The sequence below is a fragment of the Podarcis pityusensis genome, assembly GCF_964106645.2.
Source record: "Podarcis pityusensis genome assembly, chromosome: 1".
Classification (NCBI taxonomy): Eukaryota; Metazoa; Chordata; class Lepidosauria; order Squamata; family Lacertidae; genus Podarcis; species Podarcis pityusensis.
The window spans coordinates 107717148-107740952 of record NC_138028.1 but is presented as its reverse complement, the minus strand read 5'-3'; the positions used below and the strand labels follow the sequence as shown (position 1 = coordinate 107740952).

The following is a 23805-nucleotide window of genomic DNA, read 5'->3' as shown; positions in this document are numbered from 1 at the left end:
TATAGATTGCAGTCTGGATATGTTAGTGTACTGTTGGGACCATTTGATAAGTTTCCCTTTACAAATTACTCACCATGTACTTTATCAATTAATTCCTTCAACATTTCTTGCCAAACTCCTATGCATTATGAGTCTGAGTCTCTTCTTGAAATCAAAATAAACTCAGTATTCTGTCTGCTAGGATGCATGGCCGCAGTGTTATTAGACACACCCCAAATTATTAGCTATCCTTGTGCAGGGTTCCCTGCATTGAAAGTTGTGCGTAGAGTACTTTGCCTTCTGAAATGCTCCCCTAACAACTCTGTGTTATTGGACATTGGAAAGAGTTCTGCGCTAATAAATGTTACGTGTGCAAGGGGATGTGAGGGTTCCAGGTAATCTTTCTTCCAGTTTTGATTAGTAGAAACGGTTGCACACCAAAAAGAAAATATGTTAGACGTCTCCATTGAAATGACATTACCATACAAGCACATGTACTGAAAACCAGGAGGACAATTCTATCAAATTGCTTTTAGATTTCTTCCCAAGGAGACTCTCGCTATCTAGTTCTTGGTACATCATTGGTTAGATTTTGTCAGATGCACATTTAGATCGATTCCAGCCAGGCAAGCAAGATTAGCCTTCCGTTTATTCAGGGTGATAGCTCTGAATTCATGACCCTTGTTTTCACTTTGGGTGGAGGCAGGAGCCATTTAAGAACCCTGGAAAATATGAGAACAGGTGCATTAGAGTTAGAATGGAGCAATACAGAATATGAACTTTGGAAAACACTAAATGAAGGTAAGTAACTCTTCAGTGTTAGGGAACTTTTTATTGAAATGTGTGTGCATTAATGAGAAGTGCAACGTGCTTCATTCAAAATAGCAGCTTATTTTTTTTCTACAGTGTTTGCTAGCATAAATGTGCTTGTTGTACATGCTTTCATATATGTCCATATATGTGTGACTTCTACAAGCCCCAGCTGGTATTGCAAACCACATTTGTTACTGTGTGTGATGGGATTACTGAATCACTGCTCTTCGTCACCAGTAAACTCTTGGTAATCTATCCTTGTTCCCAGTTACACGTGAGTTACCATGCTTAATTTTAAAGCACACAAATTAACTTTGGAACGATGGATTCCAATGTAATTAACTTCAAATCAAAGGTATGCAAGATATTACCCCTTTTGTCCTAATTTTACTTTTACCAGTGTTTGGTTTCTTTGGTCAATTTGTATTCTTCAAAATGTTGAATATGAGATTATGCAATAAGTGAACTCAACTCAGGAAATGAGAACTGTGTGTGGAAGCAGAATTCTACATGTGCAGCTGGTGCACAGCACAATCCTATATGTATTTTACTTGGAAGCATCAGTCCCATTGAATTCTAACTGTTGCAGTACCAGGTGCTCATGCACACTGCAATGCTCATCTGAGCCTCATTGGGTTGGATGTGTGTTTTTGGTACAGGGAGGGATCGAATGAATGAGTATAAGTTTAGCCTGTTGTTGTTACAGTTTACTTATCCAAATACGGAAGTCTTGTAAGGCTCCCTTTCTTTAGAAGGGAGCTTGGTAGCCGGCAGATTGTGTTCTTGGTTCTAAGGTTAACTGTGATAAATTACCGTATTTTTCGCCCTATAGGACGCACTTTTCCCCCTCCAAAAATGAAGGGGAAATTTGTGTGCGTCCTATGGGGCGAATGCAGGCTTTCGCCGAAGCTTGGAGAGCAAGAGGGGTTGGTGCGCACCGACCCCTCTCGCTCTCCAGGCTTCAGGAAGCTATCAGCAAGCCTGGGGAGCCCGCGGGAGTTCCCGCAGGGCTCCCTAGGCTGCAGATAGCAGCCTGCTGCCCCGAGCGCGGGGCGCACTGAAGCAGAGCGCCCCACACTTCGGGCAGATATCCGCAGCCTAGGGAGCCCTGCGGGAGTTCCCACAGGGCTCCCTAGGCTGCGGATAGCAGCCTGCTGGCCGGAGCGCGGGGCGCGCTGAAGCAGAGCACCCCGCGCTTCGGGCAGGTATCCGCAGCCTAGGGAGCCCTGCAGGAACTCCCGCAGGGCTCCCTAGGCTGCGGATAGCAGCCTGCTGCCCGGAGCGCGGGGGGGGGGGAAATAATTCCCCCCCCCTTATTTCCCCCCCAAAAAACTAGGTGCTTCCTATGGGCCGGTGTGTCCTATGTGGCCATATGGTTTGTTTGTTTGTTTGTTTGTTTGTTTAATTATTTTAAAAGGCAATGGAAACTAGATGTCTAATCTAGCCTTTTCCTTGGCATGTTAGTTTTCTATGCACAGGGATCTTCTTCTTTTTTTATAGAGGGTGGGGTGGGGGGGTTTCCAGTCCTGTAAGCCTTCCTCTGCAGTCTGAAGTGTCACAGCACAGATAGAGAAATACAGGAAGCTGTTTTAGACCAGACAGATGCATTGGTCAATCTGGCATTGTACTGTCCACACTGACTGGCAGCAGCTCTCCAGGGTTTCAGGTAGTGGACATTGCCAACCCTATCTGAAGGTGGTAGGGATTGAGACAGGGACTATCTGCATGCAAACTAGCTGGTCTACTTGTGAGCTACAGTCCTTTGGTTTATCCCCTCAGTGAGAACTGGGTTATGAGGAAACCATGAGATACACAGTTCAGAAGAGATCAGACTTCTGTGCTGTTTTAGATAAAGGAACACAATACTAGGCTCCTATTGTGTAAATTAAATGCAAGCTGTTCCTAAACTAAAGGCTGTGTTTGAAAGCTACAGGAATTTAGGATATGGAGGGTACAGATGCCATATGGTGAAATGTAAGCAAATGGAATCATTCTCAGCAGAAATACTGAGGTTTCCACAGAATGAGATAGTGAGAAGAAGGGATTAAAATAAATTGAAAATTTCAGATCAGTTAAAAATGTTTTTTTATAGTAGGTATAAACTGATTTCCATAGATGAACATAATGTGTTTCTGAGAAGACTGTAAGGCAATAATGAGTTTCAGTGTGAATTGATTGTAAGAATGTCCCTAGTACAAATTACCAAAGATAGTTTCATCATGCTGACCAAAGAATTCGAGACTTCATTTTTAGCAAACATATTCGCCTTTTGTCTCAATGTACCCTTCCAAATGGAATAATTAGACAAAACAGAGCAAAGACAATGCAACAGTGATGTGTAAGCAACAGCTAATCGCTTTCATTAAATACTAATTACTGCCAAGTAATTTCATTTGGAAACAAGCTATTCAGAACTTCACGAATGAACTTAAATAAGAGTACAAGGATGCGAAGGGGCTTGAGATATATGCTGAATCAGGTTTATACTCCAATGCTAGCTGAGGGGGCTTTAAATGTATATGTGTTGCTGGCAGGACAGCAGCTAATTCCCCAGAAAAGACCCTGGTTTGCCTACAGAGTATTGCTGGCGAAGATGTACTGTATCTACTTATGACAGTGTTCCACTGGTGGGAGTGAGGGTGGTGAGTGGATCACAAGACCCCTCATCCCCCAGGACACCTTTAAAAACAGCCAAGTGATGCAGCTGCTATGGAATGGAAAAAACAGCAATACTTTTCACTTTCATTGGTGTCAATGGGAGAGAAGTGGAGAGCAGGGCAACTTCCATGCAGGGTGGAGTGGGGAGAAAATTCTAGGCCGCAATTAAAGCCTAAATTGATTAATCTGCCAGTTTGATCAGTTCAAGCTTGCAGCTCTCACACAGATATATAGACATATGCTTCGGTGTGCGTTTTTACATGTCAGCTGAGTGCACATTTTTGTTGTTGTCCATTTTGCGTTTATAATGACTTCCTGTGAAATATATTAATTACAAAGGGGATGCAGTGGTGTTTGCTGAAAGAAGAGGAAGTCCTTCCTCGTATCAGAGCTATGGAAGGACGTAGAGGGCGGCCACCAAATCCAGAGAGACAGCGCGCAAAAGAGGAATCGAAAATGAGGCGTCGCAAAGGTCGACCTCCAAATGTTGGTAGCACTGAGTTTCTTGACAACACAGATGCTAAGCTGTTAAGAAAGTTACAAGCCCAAGGTAAGGACTTTATTATAACTTCTCCCAACGCGTAGTAAAAGGTACCTGCAGACAATTTATATTCAATAAGCAAAGAAGCCTTTTGGTTTTTGTATTGTGTTCACTCAAGCTCCAAAATATTCCTTTGAAATGTCCCAATTTTGGGGCTCTCTACTGGCCTGTGTTAGTAGGGCTCCTGTCTGCCCATTTGGTGGCCAGCAGGAGGTCAGGAGAACTGGGAGATCTGGGCAGAGGGATACCGCCACCTAATCCAGCCCCCTACTCCCCTACAGTCTGCCTGTGTTATCAGTTACACATCCACAAAAGCTTTTATCTGTTTGTTTAAGAGTTTGTCATTTTCATACTATCAGCAAATAAGAACAGAATATATTATTACTTCCAAAACACCGGAGAATTCTGATTAGTCAAAATTATAAAATATTTGGCTTCACCAGAAGCAAATTATACTCAAAGGGTGGTATTAAACTGAGGTTTACTCAGAGTAGAACCATTAAAATTAGTGGAGCTAACTTTATTAATCTTAGTGGGTCTATTCTGAGGGAAGCGTGGTTAAATGCCACCCAAGGACAAAGGAGGATAGGATACAATTAATTGTTCCTTCAGTCCTGTTTCTTGGCAAGTACTTGGCATGTGTCCCTGGTAATATGTATGAATTTTAATAAATACCTGTGGAGGTTTTGTTTTCGTTTGCTATTATGGTATGTATTTTTGTGTGATCTTTTGATGAAGGGTGGTATAGAATTTTAATTTATTATCATTTTTTTATTATTAGTAGTAGTAATAGTAGTAATATGTAAATGCAATTCACACATATTTTCCTGATTTAGGGTGGCCGTGATGTGAAAATCTATTCAAATGGTGGCCTTGGGGAAGCAATTCTCTTTTTTTATAGATGAAGTGTGTCTCTCTGTGTGTCACCTGATAAAGGCCCTATGCTGTCATTTAATCAAGAGTCATATGTTTTTATCTCTGTGACAAAATTGCTATTATAAATTATTCTAGCATTATGACTGTTTCCTGCACTGTTATGAGTTCAGCCATTTTGATTATTATTTTTCTGGTACACATTCCGATCCTAAATAAATTCCCATTTGCAGTATTCCTATGGTGAATACATGATTCAGTAAACATGCTTAGAATTCCTCCCTACCTATGCTTCTATTTATATTTTTAAAACAATGTGAGCTGTAGGCTCCTGTCTTTTCTTCCACATTCCACTTCCTTTTTTTAAAAAAAAATAATTTTTATTAATTTTTTTGTTTTACAGTTTCAATTAAACATGTTACAAACTTTAAAATATCCATTGACTTCCCTTCTCTTTCCTTGGTTCATTTTGCATATCTTACACCCCTGCATATTTTACAATACCCATTCCAATCGGTTTTCCACTATTACATCCATCAGCCACTTCCTTTTAACTTGGCTTATGCACACACACACATTTTGGATTGTGTGTATATCCAATTTACGTAATTATAAAGCATTCAGTGCTGCAATCTGGAAGGCTTTGTCATTTATGACACGGTTTGAGCTTGCAAAACTCCAGGTTACCAATACCTTAATTCTCAAAAGACTTCCCAGTCTTGTTTCATCTAGTGTCATAAAGAGTAACTCCCTAAATGTTCAGTGATGCAAGAAACTGGTCATACAATAATTTACTTGGGGAAATCGATGACACACACACATACCGTATTTTTCGCCCTATAGGACGCACCGTCCCATAAGGCGCACCTAGTTTTTTGGGGGGGAAATAAAGGGAAAAAAATTATTTCCCCCCCAGGCGCGGGGCTGGGGCGGGGGAAGCCCGAGCTTCCCCCGACCCCAGCCCCCAGAACAGGCAACTCTCCTGTTTCCCACGCCTTGCGGAGAGCTGCGCCAAGCCTGGGCGTGCTGAGCTCAGCGCGCAGGCTTCAGCATGCAGGCAACTCTCCGCAAGCCGCTGGAGCCCGGCGCTGGGCTCCCGCACCTTGCGCACAGCTACCCGAAGCCCCGGCGCGACTGCTCAGTGTGCCGGGGCTTCGGGATAAGAGGCAGCTCTGCGCAAGCCGGGGGAGCCCTCCCGCAGCCCCCGCACGACTGCTCAGCGCGCCCGGGCTTCGGGGTGCAGGCAGCTCTGCGCAAGCCGGGGGAGCCCGGGGGGAACTCCTGCGGGCTCCCAAGGCTTGCGGATAGCTTCCTGAAGCCTGGAGAGGGAGAGGGGTCAGTGCGCACCGACCCCTCTCGCTCTCCAGGCTTCAGCGAAAGCCTGCATTCGCCCCATAGGACGCACACACATTTCCCCTTCATTTTTGGAGGGGAAAAAGTGCGTCCTATAGGGCGAAAAATACGGTAGGTATTGCATATGACCAAGGTGTAAATGCGCCTCTTACACATTGTGCACATCTATTCAGCAGAATCTTCTTGAAAGCTTGCTCTCCCTGGCACAAAACCTTACTTAGGACAATGATAATGAAAAACTTTATTATTATACTAACCCCTTAGAGATAATTGACTCCTCAGGGGAGAGGGGGAGTAGCAAGCAGAATATTTGGCAGTCTAGAAGACTACAAAACTACTTACTTCCCAATATAATGCTCTTACTGCCTTGTCATTACCCCAAATGAGAGAATTTCTGTGGATAGGTTCCAAAGAATGGAAGGAACTTTACCTTCATCCTGGGGGTGGGGGCAGGAAATGGTTGTCATCAGTATTTGTGCTGCTTGTATATTTACATAAGTGCTTCGGAATAAGGTGAACACCACAGAGCTGAGTTCAAGCTCATAAGACTTACGGAAGGAGGATAATTATCCCAGTCTTTGGCACATGCTTTAGAGGACATGCCAACCTTCTGAATAGTCTCGTTTCAATGGCTCCTGATTCCATAAACTGGCACATTTGTATAGATTCCAAAGTAGGTGCCTCTGTGACATAACTATTCTGCCAGTAATTCTAGTCTTGTTTTTTGTAAGATAACTTGTCGTGTAGATTGTGCTGTGCTGTGTATAAACATTTCATGTATAGTTGTGGTTTTTGCAACTCTCCCTTCACAATTGTTGTTTTTATTCCCGCCCCCCCCCAAGCCCAGCAGTTATAGTAGGAGCAGCAGGGCAGAAACCTCCAGTGTGGGTGAAGGGGAAAGGTTAATTCCTGTTGCTACCAGAAAACCTTGTGAGATGTCCATGGAGGCAAGGGACATATCTCTGCTTGCAGCAATATGCTATTCAGTTACTGACTATTCAGCTGACCTTCCTTGTAGCGTAGGCAGCTGGCTAATGCACAGTTGCATACTTGCATGGTGTTGGTTGAGATTCCCACTGCCTTCGCTACCATTTCTGTATGTAAAACGTAAAGGGACCCCTGACCGTTAGGTCCAGTCGTGCCCAACTCTGGGGTTGCGACGCTCATCTCGCTTTACTGGCCGAGGGAGCCGGCATACAGCTTCCGGGTCATGTGGCCAGCATGACTAAGCCACTTCTAGTGAACCAGAGCAGCGCACGGAAATGCCGTTTACCTTCCCGCCAGAGCGGTACCTGTTTATCTACTTGCACTTTGACGTGCTTTCGAACTGCTAGGTTGGCAGGAGCAGGGACCGAGCAATGGGAGCTCACCCTGTTGCGGGGATTCGAACCGCCGACCTTCTGATTGGCAAGCGCTAGGCTTTGTGGTTTAGACCACAGTGCCACCCGTGTATGTAGTTTCTGGTAAATACAGGAATTTGGCCATCCCTGTTGTGTCCCTGAAGTGGCAGCTAGTGGTTGCTAGCAATGAACTGCTCTACCAGCCTCTGCTGGGTGGAATGGCTCCTATCAAGTACAGCACATGCTGTGGTTGCCATCCATCTGAGAATTCCCAGACACGTCCTCTTTTGGGGGTCCTACATGCCCACCTGGGAGGAATTTTGCATTTTAGGTACATTTCTAATAGCAGGGACGGGGAAACCTGTGTTGATGTTGCTGAACTGCAACTCCCATCATCCTTCCCGTTGGCCACGCTGGCTGAAGCAGCTAAGGCTGCTAGAAATTGGAAGCCAACGAAATCTAGAGGGCCATAAGGTCCCTGCTGCTGTTTCAGAATCATTTTTTTTGATGTGGTGATTATGAATCCACTGTATATGCAAGCTGAATTTCAGCCTCTCCATTCTGATAAATTCCCTCATTGAGCTTTAAATGGGAAGGAGGCACTTCCACATAAAAAGAATCCCCTCATTGATCTTTTAGCGTCCGAGATGACAGTCATTATTATTGTAACACTTTTTCTTTTGCCCACCCTGCTCCCTAAAAAGGGAATTGCATGATGCCTTGAGGTGTGTGTGTATACACATATATACCCACAGAGACACACACACCTTTACACCTAATCCTCTTCCTTCAAGATACACTGAGGTATTAACAACACAAAAGTTCTTTGAATGAAATCATGGGGTAAGGAAATCCTCAAATCAGACACTTCTAGGCTAAATGCACACAAAGCAAACACAGACTTCTTCCATATTTTCTTTGATCTATGTAAGATTGACCTTGTGTTAATAAGAAATATTTATTGTACCCTTAGTATATTTATTTATTTTTTTCTCTTTGTGTTTCAGAAATTGCTAGGCAAGCAGCGCAAATCAAGCTTTTGAGAAAACTTCAGAAGCAAGAACAGGCCCGAGCTGCCAAAGAAGCAAAAAAACAGCAAGGTAAGTACTAAACTTCTAAGAACCTTGCAGACTCTCGCAGATGAATTTTTGAATCCATAGATATTAGTTTTCCATTATTCTGCACTTATTTACTGCTGACATTTTTTTCTTTCTTTCTCACTCACAGCTATTATGGCTGCAGAAGAAAAAAGAAAGCAAAAAGAGCAGATAAAAATAATGAAACAGCAGGTAATTTATGCCTTTCGGGTTTCAACCGTAAGCATTACCAGATACATTATTCTGATGGCATGTATGTGTTTAAGCAGGACTGTGAGCTGAAAACCTAGCCTGTTCTGCTTCTCTGTCCTTTGGACAGTAGCTTGATGAACTATAAATTTTAAAAAGACTCACACACAGCTTAATACGAAGAAACCTGCTGGTTCTGCTTTTCAAACATGGATATACATCACCTGCTGATGGATGTTTACAGATCAAGTTGATGTTAAAGGGCAGGGGGAGCAGAAATTGTCAAAAATGTCGGCAGCCATGTTTAAAGGCTTTTCTTGCTAAATATATTGGTAATGGATCAGATGACAAACTCATTAGAATCTGAAGGTCTGGTCTGGGATTTCTGCCAAAACAGAGTCTTCCTTAACTGTAAGTTAGCTGTGACAAAAGACTAAATCACTCTGGTTTTATCTGACAGAAGGCATGAGCTGGCTAATAAACCATTAAGCAAACTGCAATGTCAGACAAAGCATGAATGAGACTTTTACCGAGTTTGTTACATCGAGTTTTATCTGAGAGACCTTGCCAGTTTCACCCTGATCTTAAACGCATTATGTTAAATTTATCTTTTTTGTAAGTAGTAGTAGTAGTAGTAGTATTAGATTCTGGTCTTCATTTATGCGCCTGTTATTAACAGCAGTTTGCAGTTAGCACCTTAAGGTTGTGAAATAGGTTGTACAGTTTTTAACAGGAATCCTTACACTGGACCTGGGCAGTATGAAGGCACAATATACCATGAATGTGAAGTGAGGAAATTTACAGCCCAGTTCTGTGCATGCCAACTCAGAAGTTAGTGTTGTGGAAGTCAATAGGCTGTATTGCATATAAATGAACATATACACACTTACCTGGGAATACGCCTCACTGAACTCAGTGGGATTTTTTCTGAGAAGGCATACACAGGATTGAATATTTGTCTTTATAAGATGCTTGCTAGAAATGCATAATATATTTCAACAGTTGTCTCAGGTGGTTGATTTCCATTTGCATGCAACAGATTGGGAAGTGCAGTTGAAAGAAAATTACGGGAAATGTTATGATAAATTTCAGTAATCCATGCTAGGATAATTAAACAAAATGGGGCTGCTCATTAAAACAAATTTTCAGACTGCAATAATATACGCAAGTAAGCCCCACTGAGCAGAAGCATATAGGATTCAATGGTTAATATGCTATAAAATAAAACATAAAAACAACAACAACAAATTATTTAAATACATTAGTAGCAGGAGACCAGCTAGGAAGGCAGTTGGACCTTCAGATGACAAGGGATTAAAGGTGTTCTAAAGGAGGATGAGGAGATAGCAGATAAGCTAAATGAATTGTTTGCATCTGTTATCTCAGCAGAAGATATAGGTCAGACCCCACTGCCTGAACTAACTTTTTTCAGGGAGTTTGATGAACTGAGGCAGATAGTGATGACAAGAGATGAAGTTCTAGGCCCCCGGGTTTTCTGGAGGGACGACGACATGACAAGTGGAAGTCTGGATGAGCCCTTTGAGATATTTAACACCACATTGTCACCACAAGTGCCTGCAAATCCCTAACCAGCTGGAGCAAAAAGTTCATCCTTTGCACCCTTCATGTCGCAGGTGTAAGGCCCTTGCCATTGCACTGCTAGTTCAAAGCACATTAAATCAAGCCTGCCTTATCTAGTGAAGCCTGACAGAATGTGGTATGTTGTCGCATCCTGGAAACAGGATTGGATGGGTGGGCTGTAGAGGATATGATCCGTTATTACTGCTGCTTAAAATAAATGAAAGCTTTTCTTCTCGTAGGAAAAGATTAAGAGAATTCAGCAAATCAGAATTGAAAAAGAACTTCGGGCTCAGCAAATATTAGAGGTATAATCAGTTCAATGAAGCCAGCTTTTACTGGAATATGCAAGGAAGAGTCTGTTAGAGGAATTCATCAAGTGTTGCATCAGAGTGTCACACTGTCTGTCATTAAAATAAAAAAAAAAATCCCAATCCATCCTTAAACTATGGCTCTAAACCTGCAAATTCTTAAGTCTGGCACATCAGTAAAACCAGTTGATCATGCAAATTTTAGGGAAGCGCATGCGTCCTGGATATCCATGGGAGTAGTAGCATGTTTGACCCAAAACAGCAAAGTGTTCTGCAGCACATAAAAGACGAACAAGTTAAAGACTTGGGTTCATTTTGTCATGTGCACCAAATTCATTTTACATCTGATGAATTGGACTTCAGTAATAAACACATTAGGGACGCGGGTGGCACTGTGGGTAAAACCACAGTGCCTAGGACTTGCTGATCGTAAGGTCGGCGGTTCGAATCCCCGCGGCGGGGTGAGCTCCCGTCGTTCGGTCCCAGCTCCTGCCCACCTAGCAGTTCGAAAGCACCCCTAAGTGCAAGTAGATAAATAGGTACCGCTTTATAGCGGGAAGGTAAACGGCGTTTCCGTGTGCGGCACTGGTGCTGGTTCGCCAGTTGCAGCTTCGTCACGCTGGCCACATGACCCGGAAGTGTCTTTGGACGGCACTGGCTCCCGGCCTCTTGAGCGAGATGAGCGCACAACCCTAGAGTCGGTCACGACTGGCCCGTATGGGCAGGGGTACCTTTACCTTTAATAAACACATTAGTGTATAAGTACTCTTTGGGATTCTTCTGGAGCGTGAGATGTACCTAAAACACTGTGGGTTGAATCCAGAATTTCCGTGAGCAGAACTCTGCAGGTGGGATGCTCCTGCTGGAGAAAGGGTTGGGGGGGGAGGGGAAGATTATCAGAGATTCTGCCTTCTCTCTGCAGCTCCTTGTGTCTTCTGAAAAATTTTCTGGAGGTTTGAGGGACTGAACAGAACATGGGAGGTGATGCTAGAGAGTGCAGGAGGAGGGAGAATTGGTGAAAATCATCTTATTTCCTTACTCTAGCAGGAGCCTCCACGGGATTGCAGCCCCATCTGCAAACAAAAGAATCCCTTTGCAGAACATAAACTCTGGACCCAACTCTATAGGTGTTCAATAAATTAAAATGCAAAGACAGAAAAGAGAAATAAAAAGATTTGATTGACTTATCAGAACAAGCAACAAGGATTAAGAAAGCACCTTTGAAGCTGACATTTGAACAGCATGTTTCTAATCTTAAAAAGTGTGCATGTTTATACTTTCAAAAGATTTGTTAGTCTCTGTTTCGTAAACAGTTGGTTTGTATAATGTATCCATGCCATGTATAAAGTATGTCAGAGGGAATTTAAATTTAAGATTTCTATTTTAAATCTCAGTTTCTGATCTGTCTGGCAACAGATTTCTTTTTATTCTTAGTTGTCATACTAGTTCTTTAATACATTAAGCAGGGAGTAATGTTCTGATAATGTGCCAGTAAGCAGTTCCTTACCCCTGGCTTTAATTAAGCTCTCGAAATTATGTCTACAGATTAGGTATATTCAATCACTAGAAAGCTTTAAATGATCAACCAATGATTTCCGCCCCCTAAAACCCTGCTATTTTAGAAGAAAAGTAATGAAAGTTCAGTCCTCACCAGTAATGTTTTACATTTTCATTTTGATATATAAAGTGTTCCTTGATTGTACATTTCCACTCCCTCTGCCACCGAAACTCATGAGTTTTTCACAATGCAGAACGTACTGAGGAAGAAATCTGTTATGATGTACACATTATGTGTGGTATTGTTTCGCACCTTGTGAGGCATGAAGCTTTTGTTCTAGTCTGAGATTACTTTCAAGTTGTAGTGGTGCCATTGCATGACCTTGGGACCTGTTTTGCATGCACAGGCAAAAAAGAAAAAGAAGGAAGAAGCAGCAAATGCCAAATTATTGGAGGCCGAGAAACGAATAAAGGTTAGTTTAGATAAGCACCAGAGTTTTTATCTTACACACACACACACACACACACACACACACACACACACACGACTGTATGATTGAACACATAAGCAAATGATATTGTGTCAAAAATGTAACAGAAATAGATCGTCGGAATGTATCCAGTATCTTTTATTCTTTATGCATATGTGTCTGTGTCTCTGTATGTTTTGTATGTGTACATGAAGTGTTTAGAAAAATATCACTACGTTTGTAAGCTTACCTGGTACACAGTTTGTGTGTATGTAGTAAAAAAAAAAATCATTGAAAAATGCATGTACTAGTTCTGGGTATTTTCTTGGGGAGCAGCACCGATGGTTTAAATAAAAAACACCAAGGCCAGTGTACCAAAGTGCTGTCACTGCACAACAAGGATTTTGGGGTTTCACCTTCCCAACCCCTTAGTTTAATTTCTGTCCCAAGCAGTGCAAACTCCTCTTTCAGATCAGATGCACCATCTGAGAGGCTGTAGCAGGGACAGGGTCAGCTACTCTTCTTTGTGCAAACAGAAGCACATGCAGCTCTTGGGATGGATCCTGGTTTGAGTCCAAATTTACTGCTCTGCTCATAGAAGGAGCTGTGCATTCACAAAGGACCCCTTGCGTTTTTAACCTGAACTCGGGTTCTTTCTGAGAACCAAGCAGTAAGTTTGGAACTAGGATTTGGATGATAATTGCATACAACTTCTCTGTTGCATAGAATATGAAAATCGTACTTGATCATTGACCTGCAGCATTTGGAAAGCTTGTAATCTTACTCCTGATCTTGACATGACTTAATATTCATTCCAGTGCCTCTTCCATTCATTCTGTTTTCAAGGTATCCAATACGCTGATTCAGGTTATTACGGGGGGGGGGGGGACAGAAAAATGGGGACTAAAGAACATGAAAAACCTACATGATGGTGGGGGGGGATGGGGAAAGAGTCATTTATCATATATTTGATTTTCTTTTTTCATGTTTTTAAGGAAAAGGAAATGAGAAGACAGCAAGCTGTTCTTCTGAAGCATCAGGTTTGTACCGAACACTTAATAAGAAAAATAAATGCTATTTTAATGCAATATAGCTAAACTATTTTGGAGGGCAAATCTTCAAATTTTCTTTACTTTAAAAAAAAAATTTTTTTTTTTAAATTATTTATTTCTGCTTAAATGTTTTCCTTCACCTTATGGGGTAAATTTGCTTTGCTTTGGTAGTGGGAACTTTTGGGGATTTTATAAAGTGGTTTTTTGACTCTTTGTGATTTCTGTTTCATAATATTGTGCCAACTCTTTCTACCAGGAGTTGGAGAGGCATAGACTAGATATGGTATGGGTATGTTTATTTTTGTACATCTAACACCGCATTGTGATTTGGTTGTGATATGGTTGTCATAGCAATGCATAAAATGTAGCACTGGCTGCTGTCATATTACATACTGCTGCATGGCTTTCCAGCACAGTGCATTGCATACATCTGCTTGTCTTGTCTGTAAAAGCAAAACAACACAACTTACCTTATTATATAAATTGACCCCTATGACTTCTATGCAAGGCTGTTGCCTTGATATCAGGGTTATTGTTGCCATAGTACTAAGTTGGACCGCAGTACATATTTGGAGCCAAATTCAAAAAATTATGTGTTCGACATATATTAGGCTTTACCAGCTATTTTCACTAGGCACCTTCTGCATTTGATTCTGGGAATCCTATTTGTTTCATTTTTCAAACGAAATTTTGTTTTTCAAAACTTTTAATAATATCGCACAATTGGGAATACTTAGTCTGAATTGGATTGAAGAGCATGCTGTCCTTCAGAATGTGAAAAAAATAAAGTAAACCCACATTATCTTGGTCCGATAATGAAGCTTCAAGTTTTGTACTCTTTTGCATTGTGTTTCAGTCCAGGACTCAACACAATATCCTTAATTTAATCTATGGTGCGGCTTCTGTGTCTTACCTAAGCGCAACAGTAAACATGATCAGCTTATTGCATTCTTATTCGTGTATGACTAGTTTTATCTGAAACTAGTTTTAAAACTGACAGCTTGATTTCAGTCCCCATCGACTGCATCCTTAATTTTATATTCAGAGATACATATTTACTACCAATATGTAGTCAAAATGCTTTTTATTTTTATTTTTTAAATTTAAAAGAAACGCTTTTGATTACTTTTCAAAGTATCTGCATTAACAGTCTTTTGCTTAATTGGCCACTCCATTAGTAATTGCAGGCTTTCCGTTATAGCAGATGTAAGGTAACTGACCTGTTCCAGCCAACCATTATGCTTTTTTTTCTGCCAGCTTCTGAAGGAGCCTCACAACTGACCATAAGTAAATCTGTATGCTTCTGTTTTACACTGTCTCCATGTTCATCGCTGTACCTTTTTTGCTTTCAGTTGTCCTTGTATTTGCTTTCTAAACCTGAACTAAAACATGCACAAACTTGGCTATTCTCGTCTTTTATTTAGCATATACCCCTGACTTGTCTATTAATGCTAAACATGTCCTGTTGAGCTTTTTGGAAAAAAAAGAAAAAAAATATGTGATGCCTGAGGTGGGAGTACTGCTTTGTTCTGATTTTATCTGCTCTAATAGGAACGGGAAAGGAGAAGGCAGCATATGATGCTTATGAAAGCCATGGAGGCACGCAAAAAAGCTGAGGTGAGTACAGAACTCTGAAACGGGATATTATTTTCCTCATTCTTTGCACAGGGGAAAAAAATAAAAATGAACCACAATTCTGAAATGGGGTGATTGCCCCCCCCCCGTTCTTCACATAGCTTTTCGTCGATCTACAATATATATATATTTAAAAATCTGAATTGATAACTAACTTCAAAATCATCTTACGTTGAATGGGGAAAATGTATCTGCTTCCTCTGTGTTTTGCTGTTAGGTCATTTCATACTTCTAAATTTTATGTGGCAAAATGTGATTTTATTTCTCCACAAGTGTATATATAGTACTTTCCATTAGGTTTGTTGGTCTTATTTTGTGGACTCTGAAAACTGCCATAGTATGGAGGTAACTATTTGGTTCATTATGCAGATGCATAATCTGCCTGCCTGCCTGTGTAGTCTGACCTAGTATGCAGAAGAGACAAGGCTTGGCATAGAACGTACACAACACTCTCAAAACTATGGGGTCCTAGACCTGATGTAAAAGCATTAGAATATAGAATACGCAACCTTAGAGTAGCGAGGAAGAAGCCTTTCACTAGTGGAGGTTTTGAAAACCTGCAGCTGATCACAGGGGTCACTGACCTATATAATGTAAATCAAAGCAATTTGTAAGTTCTAATTCATAAACCGTGTAAAGTTTTTGAACAGTGACACTGGAGACATGAACTATTTGTAAATCATGGGGGCAGATCGACCATTGTGAATAATATTCCAAAGCAGTGTTTGTTTTTCTCATCCCCTGCACCTGAGGAATCAGACTATAACTCTGGTGGGTTTTGCCATCAGCATTTTGGTAGGGTATGGCCTTTTCTTCCCACCTTATTTTCAAAGCATCATGCTGTACTGTACCCTTCTTTTGTCCTGATTAATGTAAAATTAATGAATCTGTTCCAAGTTATGCATTGCAGTTTCTCATGCCCTCCTTCGTTAGATACCTTATATCCTTCAGGATTTACTTTTAAGCTCTTTTAACATTCTGTCAGACCCTTCTGAAAGGCAATCTCAAAGGACAAGGGATCTTCCTTTCTAAATCGAGCATGAGATACAGGCTCGGACAACACCACCTTCACCAACATCCCCCATGCCCTGTTCCACATTCCATGCTGCGTTCCACATCTGAAGGCCCTCCAAAGCTTTGGTAGGGATATAGGTGGCTGTAGTGGAGAGGAAATGATGGGGAAGTTTCCTTTCATGAGCATCCTTCGCTCTGCTTACCTTTGGATCCAAGCCTTGGTCTTGCACTGACAGTGCTTATATAGCAATGCCTATTTCATTCTTGTTTTACTGGTGCCATCAATTTTAGAGGTATGAGATTTGCAGCAAAATATTTAAGGGTTGGGCCCTTATTTAATATGATACTTAATTTTATTTAAATAAAGTGCTTCATTATTGGATTTTTTTAGAAAAGGCTGTCAGTGGGTAGAATTATGAGATACACTGTATGACAACAGCCTATAAAATAAATAAGAGCAAATTGGCCCAGTTGCAGTGTGCGCTATTAATGATCACACATCCATAGGCCAGCATTTAAAAAGTCTGCAACTTCTTTTTAAAATTCTTATTATTTTTCCAAATCAAATCTCTCTAAAAAAATCTAATTGGACATATTGCAAATAGAGATGATTAAGTAAAGCAAAATCACATATAACTAAACAGTTTGCGGTTAAAAGGAATTTATATCAGTGTTGTGAAACGCAGCAAGAGAAAAAATCCATTCAGATATGTTTTTAAATTGCATGAGACAGATAAAATTTGATTCAGCGAAGCTTTTCGGATTTCAAAAGAAACAAACTGTAGCATGCCAATTCCCTCGTCTGAAACAAGAGCAAGTGGAATTTATTTCTGAGTCCTCTTGTAAGGGAAATCTAGTAATGCTATAGCTCGTAAACGGCCTCGGCCCAGTATACCTGAAGGAGCATCTCCACCCCCATCGTTCTGCCCGGACGCTGAGGTCCAGCACCGAGGGCCTTCTGGCGGTTCCCTCATTGCGAGAAGTGAGGTTACAGGGAACCAGGCAGAGGGCCTTCTCGGTAGTGGCGCCCGCCCTGTGGAACGCCCTCCCATCAGATGTCAAAGAGTTAAACAACTACCTGACATTCAGAAGACATCTGAAGGCAGCCCTGTTCAGGGAAGTTTTTAATGTGTGACATCTTAGTGTATTTTTGGTCTTTTGTTGGAAGCCGCCCAGAGTGGCTGAGGAAACTCAGCCAGATGGGCGGGGAACAAATAATAAATTATTATGATTATGTTTAAAGAAACCCCCAGTCTACTCTGACTCCTAGTGACTCTTCAGGGTCTTGGATGGAGGAGGGTCTTTTGCATCACCTGCTACTTGAACTTTTTAACTTGAGGTTCCTGGTACTGAACTTGGGTCCTTCTGTAAGCAAAACAGGCGGTTTACCACTGAACTCCAGAAAGGACTAAACTGAACTAAAACAAAATATTTAGCAACTGTGAAAGATGTGTTCAGCACAGCACCCCAAATTATTACCTTTAATTTTGAAAATGGAAGGGAGTTTCATACCTTTTGAAGTACCATGTTTGAAGTGCCTATTCAAGCAGGCTTTTGGATTGTGTAGACAGGGCCAGATTAAAGATTGCCAGAGCCCTGCACTATGTTGCTGTTTCCCTGCTTTTGTTCAGTACCGTGCATTCTCTTGTATGTAACTTTAATTAAAAGTGGAGGTAACCTTTTATGAGATAGTGCCTTAGGAATCATCAGAGTTTATAAAGAGGGATGGTATGTGTTAAATCAATATCTCAAGTTTTCCAGTTGCAAATGACAAATAACGAGCAAAGTGAAATGGGACAATATTTATTTATTCCATTGTTTATCCACCCTTCGATCCCAGGGTGGTTTGCAATAAATCCGTTAAATAACAAAAAACCCCGTTTATAACCACAGAAACAAATAGATAATAAACATCAGGTGTGTCAGCTTGGCCCTGCAACCATGAGTACCCAGGGCCATGGTTGCCATTCAGGATTCATTGCCATAGCACCAAAATTTGTGGGTGCCTGGCCTATTTATGGGGAATTTTATGGATGCTCGGGCACATAGCTGTCAACCGTCCCTTATTTGGCGGGAAACTCCCTTGTCCCAGCGCCATGTCCCGCTTCTGTCCCTTATTGATGATGGCCCTTAAATTTCCCAGGTTTCATGCTCGCCCGGCTCAGGAGGGAAGCAGTGGCTCAGGGTCCTCCTCCGCCGCACGAGAGAGAGAGCGCTGGCTCCGTCGTCCTGGCACGAGGAGTTCCATCGGCCCTTCCCCACCCAAGAGAGAGGGGGGGAGGGAGAGAGACTCTCACCCACGCCGCCCGCGAGCCCGGAGGCGGCAGCGGTGGTGGCAGCTGAGGAGGCGGCCTGAGGGAGGCGGAAGAGGAGGGGATGGGGAGGGACGCAGAAGGGCGGCGCTTCAGCAGCCACGGCAGCACCGCAACCGCCTCATGCTGGATTGACAGCATCTGTCAATCCTACCAATGTATGTAACTCTTTACAATAACAAAATCCCTTATTTTGGCTGCTGACCCCTTATTTTCGAGGCTGCTGGTCTCCTATTTTCAAATCTGTTAGTTGACAGCTATGCTCAGGCACCCAGGGCCCTAAGGAATTGGCACCTATGATAAACATTAATTAGAAAGCAATCCAAATGTGTTAAAATAACAGCAATACAAACCATTTCATAAGTGTTGCAGTGGTCCTCATAATAAGAACAATCAACTCTCTCCAGAGTGAAGGGGCTACTCACACTCCCTGGAGAGGAAATTCCGTTGGGTGCCAGTGCTGAGAAAGCGCAATCTGATGGCACTGTACATCTGACTATGCCCACCAGTAGGACATTCACTATGGCCTCCCTTCTGTATTGGTAGTATCATGACAAATTGTGGACTATTTGAGTGGTTTATGGTATGGGCTGTGTTGCCATGATTATATTTTTTTTCGGGGCTCTCCTGAGTTCTCTTATTTTAGCCATTAAAATTCCAGACAATAGCAAATACAAACTTAAATTCATTTTACTTGCATAAAACTGCGTAGCAAAATATTATCATTATGCTATAGGTTCCCCCAACCCAATTCTCAGAGGATCAATAAACAACAAAAGGTTGTTAAACATGCATTTATCACTAAGCAGCTCTGTCAGCAGTTTTGTAGGCAGTCATAATATGGGAGTGTATCTCAGGTTTCACAAGTTGTCTAATAAGCAGTTTGAAAGCAGAATTAAATTCACAGCACCCGGGTGATTCTTGTGCTGTGGATATTCCATCATTGCTAAAGATTTATATTACCTCGTTTCCTATTGAACATGCCGTGCGGGATTCCAGACCTAGTTTTACTTAACAAAACCCATCTTTCAGTTTTAAGTGTTCTGCGTATACACTTTGACTGTTTAAAATCGATAAAATTGAGTGCGAGAGCCAAGAATGTTTTATTAATTTGAAGTTGGTGTAAGTAACACTGCAGATGATTAAATGTCATTTCCCCAGCACAATGGTGAAAGAATAGCATGACTTCGGGGGGGGAAGGAGTACAGTAGGACCTGCAGGTTGTGTGTAGCCAACAAATGTGTTTTCCTGAGCCTTTAAGATGCACAGCACCTTCTTTGAGCAACACAAAGAAGTGGCACTATTTATTTGCAAGCTGAGTATTTTGGTACTCAGGTAATTTAAATTGCACTGCAATCCAATCGGCGTGATTCTTCTCTACCCAGTGTGCCCTCGTGTAAGGTATTGAGGCCATGCACAAATGCACCAATAGATTGCATCTATTGCCCAGACTCTCCCCATGACTATTCCCCCCTGCACACTGTACCTTTGCCATGCAGTATTTCTTTATACGGTAGACCATGGAAAAACAAGATCTACTGTGTCTCATAAGCATAGGAGCCAACTCCCAAGGGGCTGTGGTTGCTTGGGAACCCACAATTATATAATTGTGGGGGCCAGGCACCCACAAAGTACAGTGGTACCTTGGGTTAAGAACTTAATTCGTTCCGGAGGTCTGCTCTTAACCTGAAACTGTTCTTAACCTGAGGTACCACTTTAGCTAATGGGGCCTCCCACTGCCGCCAGAGCACGATTTCTGTTCTCATCCTGAAGCAAAGTTCTTAACCCGAGGTATTATTTCTGGGTTAGTGGAGTCTGTAACCTGAAGCGTCTGTAACCTGAAGTGTCTGTAACCCGAGGTACCACTGTACGAGAAAAGCCAGCAGGCAGCAGCAATGCTGCCTCCGAGAGAGAAGCAGTCCAGCTCCACCCTCCACAGCCAGCCAGCGAAGCACCCTTTTTCGGGGGGGCGGGGGCGGCTCAGACATGGATTGTTGTGGTGGCAGGCACCCACAATCCTGAGGACAAGATGGCACCCCTGCTCGTAAGCATACACCCAGTGGCCCAGACCCCATTGTCACAGCCAATATTGGGCAGAGGGTGGAAATATCATAGCACATGGTGACGGGAGAGATCCCATGGTGGAAGAGCCACCACTTCCTAAGTCCTCCTGGCTGAGTCCAGTTAGGGCAGAAAGTGGGGGGGGGTTGTCACATTTTTGGGCTTCCCCCATTCCCCCCCGCTATTGATATTAATGAGAGAGGAAATTGCTACAGCAGCTGCAGAGCTAGCATAGTATTTTGGACTTTTTAGGAGAATGGGGCGGGGGGGGGCGAGGTGTTTGATCCTGTGGATCCTAGACCTCAGTACCCTGCCCTCTTTCAAGCCTTACTGCCAATGGCATTCTACTGGTGGTATGTTTAAGCCTGTGGATGTATATTTAAGACTGTGGAGCTCTCTCTTTCTTGGCATATATACTAGCCAGGTTGAAAGACCTACTGACAAAGCTCCTTTCCACTGGTATAGTGATACCTACACATGTCTTAAGGCCCATCATTTGGTTATTAACTAGCTTTAAAATTGCCACCATGTGTTATTTGTTTGTTGATTTTGTTGATCCTATATCTTTGTTGTAGTTGGTTTGATTATTCTATATCTTTATGCTGTTTTTCGTAATTTGCTTTGGAAAGCATCCTGGGATAAATGTTTAAAAGGGTGGTAAATACACACAGACACACACCAACATGCCTGTTTCTGCAATGCACCCATGGTTTGATCTTCTGCCAGGCTGTCCAGTATTTGTGGGGATTTTTCCTTTTGTATCTGCCTTGTGTAAACTTCTGCTTTATTAGCGTTCTTTTATTCTCCTTGCGACCTCCAGTATTCCCTTGTATCTTAAAATTTATGCCTTTTAAATTTGAGTGCGAGTCACTGTCGCAGAAAACAGATTCTCACTTTTAATTAAGCCCAAAACAAAAATCTAAGGTACCCAGCAGCATCATAAAAGGCAAAAAAATTTGACCATATACCAGAGGTGATATTGCAAATGCACTGGCAGAAAGGGTTTACAGTCATAGATGTTGTAAAGTTTTATAGCAATTGGTCAAAGCACTCCTTTGCATTGCCTATGTTTTTCCATAATGCTGTGTTGTCTTAAAACAAACAATATAATTTTACATTCCTCACTGTAGACCCCATCCCTCTGGAAAGAACACTTATTTTCCTGCCCTGCCCACCCCCCCACCCCCCGCTTGTGTAGATAAAATGAACAAGCTATTTGTGTATTTTCCCCCTTTATGGCATGGATAATACGTTAAATCTATGAACACACTCAAAGTGCGTCATTTTTATTATTTAAATTGCAGTCGCCGGTGAGCTATGTTTGGGCCCCTGCACTGTGGTTTCCATGAAAATTGCTATCCCCCCGAATCTGATATTTGCCTTGTGAGGGACACATAATATGGGCAAGAAAAGGCAGTGCAGTGAGAGGAAGACTTGGCTGAACAAATATATTATTCTGCATTATTTCAAAAGCCACAATATTATATGACCACCTGCAACCACCTCTGTAAAACCACCTTAGTAAAACTTCTCAGCATCAGTCAAATCAAGTAATTGTTTAAAAATACATATTTTTTTCTATACCGTGTGGTAAGAATTCATTTGATTGTATTTCACGAGGCACTGATTCAGATGTCTTGTTTAGTAAAGTCTATTCCAATCTGCTTGTGTCTGTTCTAAAGCAGTTTCTGGGTCTCATTCTGCACATATATTTGTTGCATGTACTTCTGCCATCTTTCTTGTGGCTTTATGGAGATCTGTTAATGGCTGATAGTTGCCCATACGACTAGCTGGAATCCCGGCAACATGAAACGACATCCTGCCCCCCCCCCTAAAAAGTAAATTAAGACAGTGGCTTGGATCCTAACCCACAGAATGGCCCTTTCCCACCTCTCCCTTTCCTCTATAGCTCCCTGCACACCTTTGTACCTTGGAAATCCACTCCTTCAAAACAGGGTGCCATCTTTCTCCTAGGAGCTGCAGCAGAAGAGAAGATTCCCTCCTCCCTCTGCTGCCGCCCATCTACTGCACAAGAGCAGCCTGAGCATTTATTGTTTTTGAAGACTTGTCTTCTTTTGGAGCAAATATCTGGGTATATACCCATGATTGGTAGCCTCAGGGGTTGAAAAATCAGTGCACCTCCATGGTGCATAGCAAATACACTCTTCCTATTTTACTTAAGGAGCAATCACACATTTGAGTACAAGTGCCGTGGCGCTGTGGTCTAAACACAGAGCCTAGGACTTCCTGATCAGAAGGTTGGCGGTTCAAATCCCCACGACGGGGTGAGCTCCCTTTGCTCGGTCCCTGCTCCTGCCAATCTAGCAGTTCGAAAGCACATCAAAGTGCAAGTAGATAAATAGGTACCGCTCCGGCGGGAAGATAAACGGCGTTTCCGTGTGCTGCTCTGGTTTGCCAGAAGTGGCTTAGTCATGCTGGCCACATGACCTGGAAGCTGTACGCCGGCTCCCTCGGCCAATAAAGCGAGAGGAGCGCTGCAACCCCAGAGTTGTCCGCGAGTGGACCTAACGGTCAGGTGTCCCTTTACCTTTTTACTCTCCCTCTCAACCACTGTTAGTTAGTTAGTTAGTTATTTTAATCTATTCGAAAAGAAGAGGTGCTGAGGCCCAAACCTGCCCTAGTCACCATGCTACACAACTCTGGGAAACCTCCTTAATCCTAAGGATTTAGGAACAGGCTGGGGTTCTCCAGTAGTGAGAGAAAGACACTCTTAAGTATTCATGAGACACTTGTTTATGTTATTTACCTACTACAGGATTAATTCATGACATTGAAAGCACATCCTAGAGCTGACCACTACTGAGCAATGGCAGAAATTTAGCATTGGACAAGTCATCTGTATACTGTCTCTTTAAAGTCCTGTGAGGAAAATGGATGTCTCTTGCAGACTTGGGCATTTGCTTGAAAAAGCAGTATTGCAGATCATCTAACCCTCAGGATGGTTCTTCCTTTTTTAAAAAAGTTGGGGTTTCTGTGTGTTGCCTTTTATTTTAAATCCACATGGTTTAATT

At 42.3% G+C, this 23805-nt stretch overlaps 1 protein-coding gene across 16 annotated transcripts in view; it reads left to right on the top strand.

The window, feature by feature from the left end:
• Positions 1 to 23805, top strand: part of BAZ2B (bromodomain adjacent to zinc finger domain 2B) — a 183808-nt gene that overhangs the window by 132026 nt on the left and 27977 nt on the right. For 11 of the 16 annotated variants that reach the window (XM_081004894.1, XM_081004889.1, XM_081004895.1 and 8 more), the window contains 8 exons: positions 3790 to 4000; positions 8565 to 8657; positions 8785 to 8846; positions 10664 to 10729; positions 12637 to 12702; positions 13695 to 13739; positions 14008 to 14034; positions 15303 to 15368. In XM_081004894.1, coding sequence (XP_080861020.1) covers positions 3790 to 4000; positions 8565 to 8657; positions 8785 to 8846; positions 10664 to 10729; positions 12637 to 12702; positions 13695 to 13739; positions 14008 to 14034; positions 15303 to 15368 — 636 coding nt within the window. The remainder of the gene's footprint in view (positions 1 to 3789; positions 4001 to 8564; positions 8658 to 8784; positions 8847 to 10663; positions 10730 to 12636; positions 12703 to 13694; positions 13740 to 14007; positions 14035 to 15302; positions 15369 to 23805) is intronic. The other 5 variants (XM_081004888.1, XM_081004884.1, XM_081004886.1 and 2 more) reach the window with 2 other exon arrangements.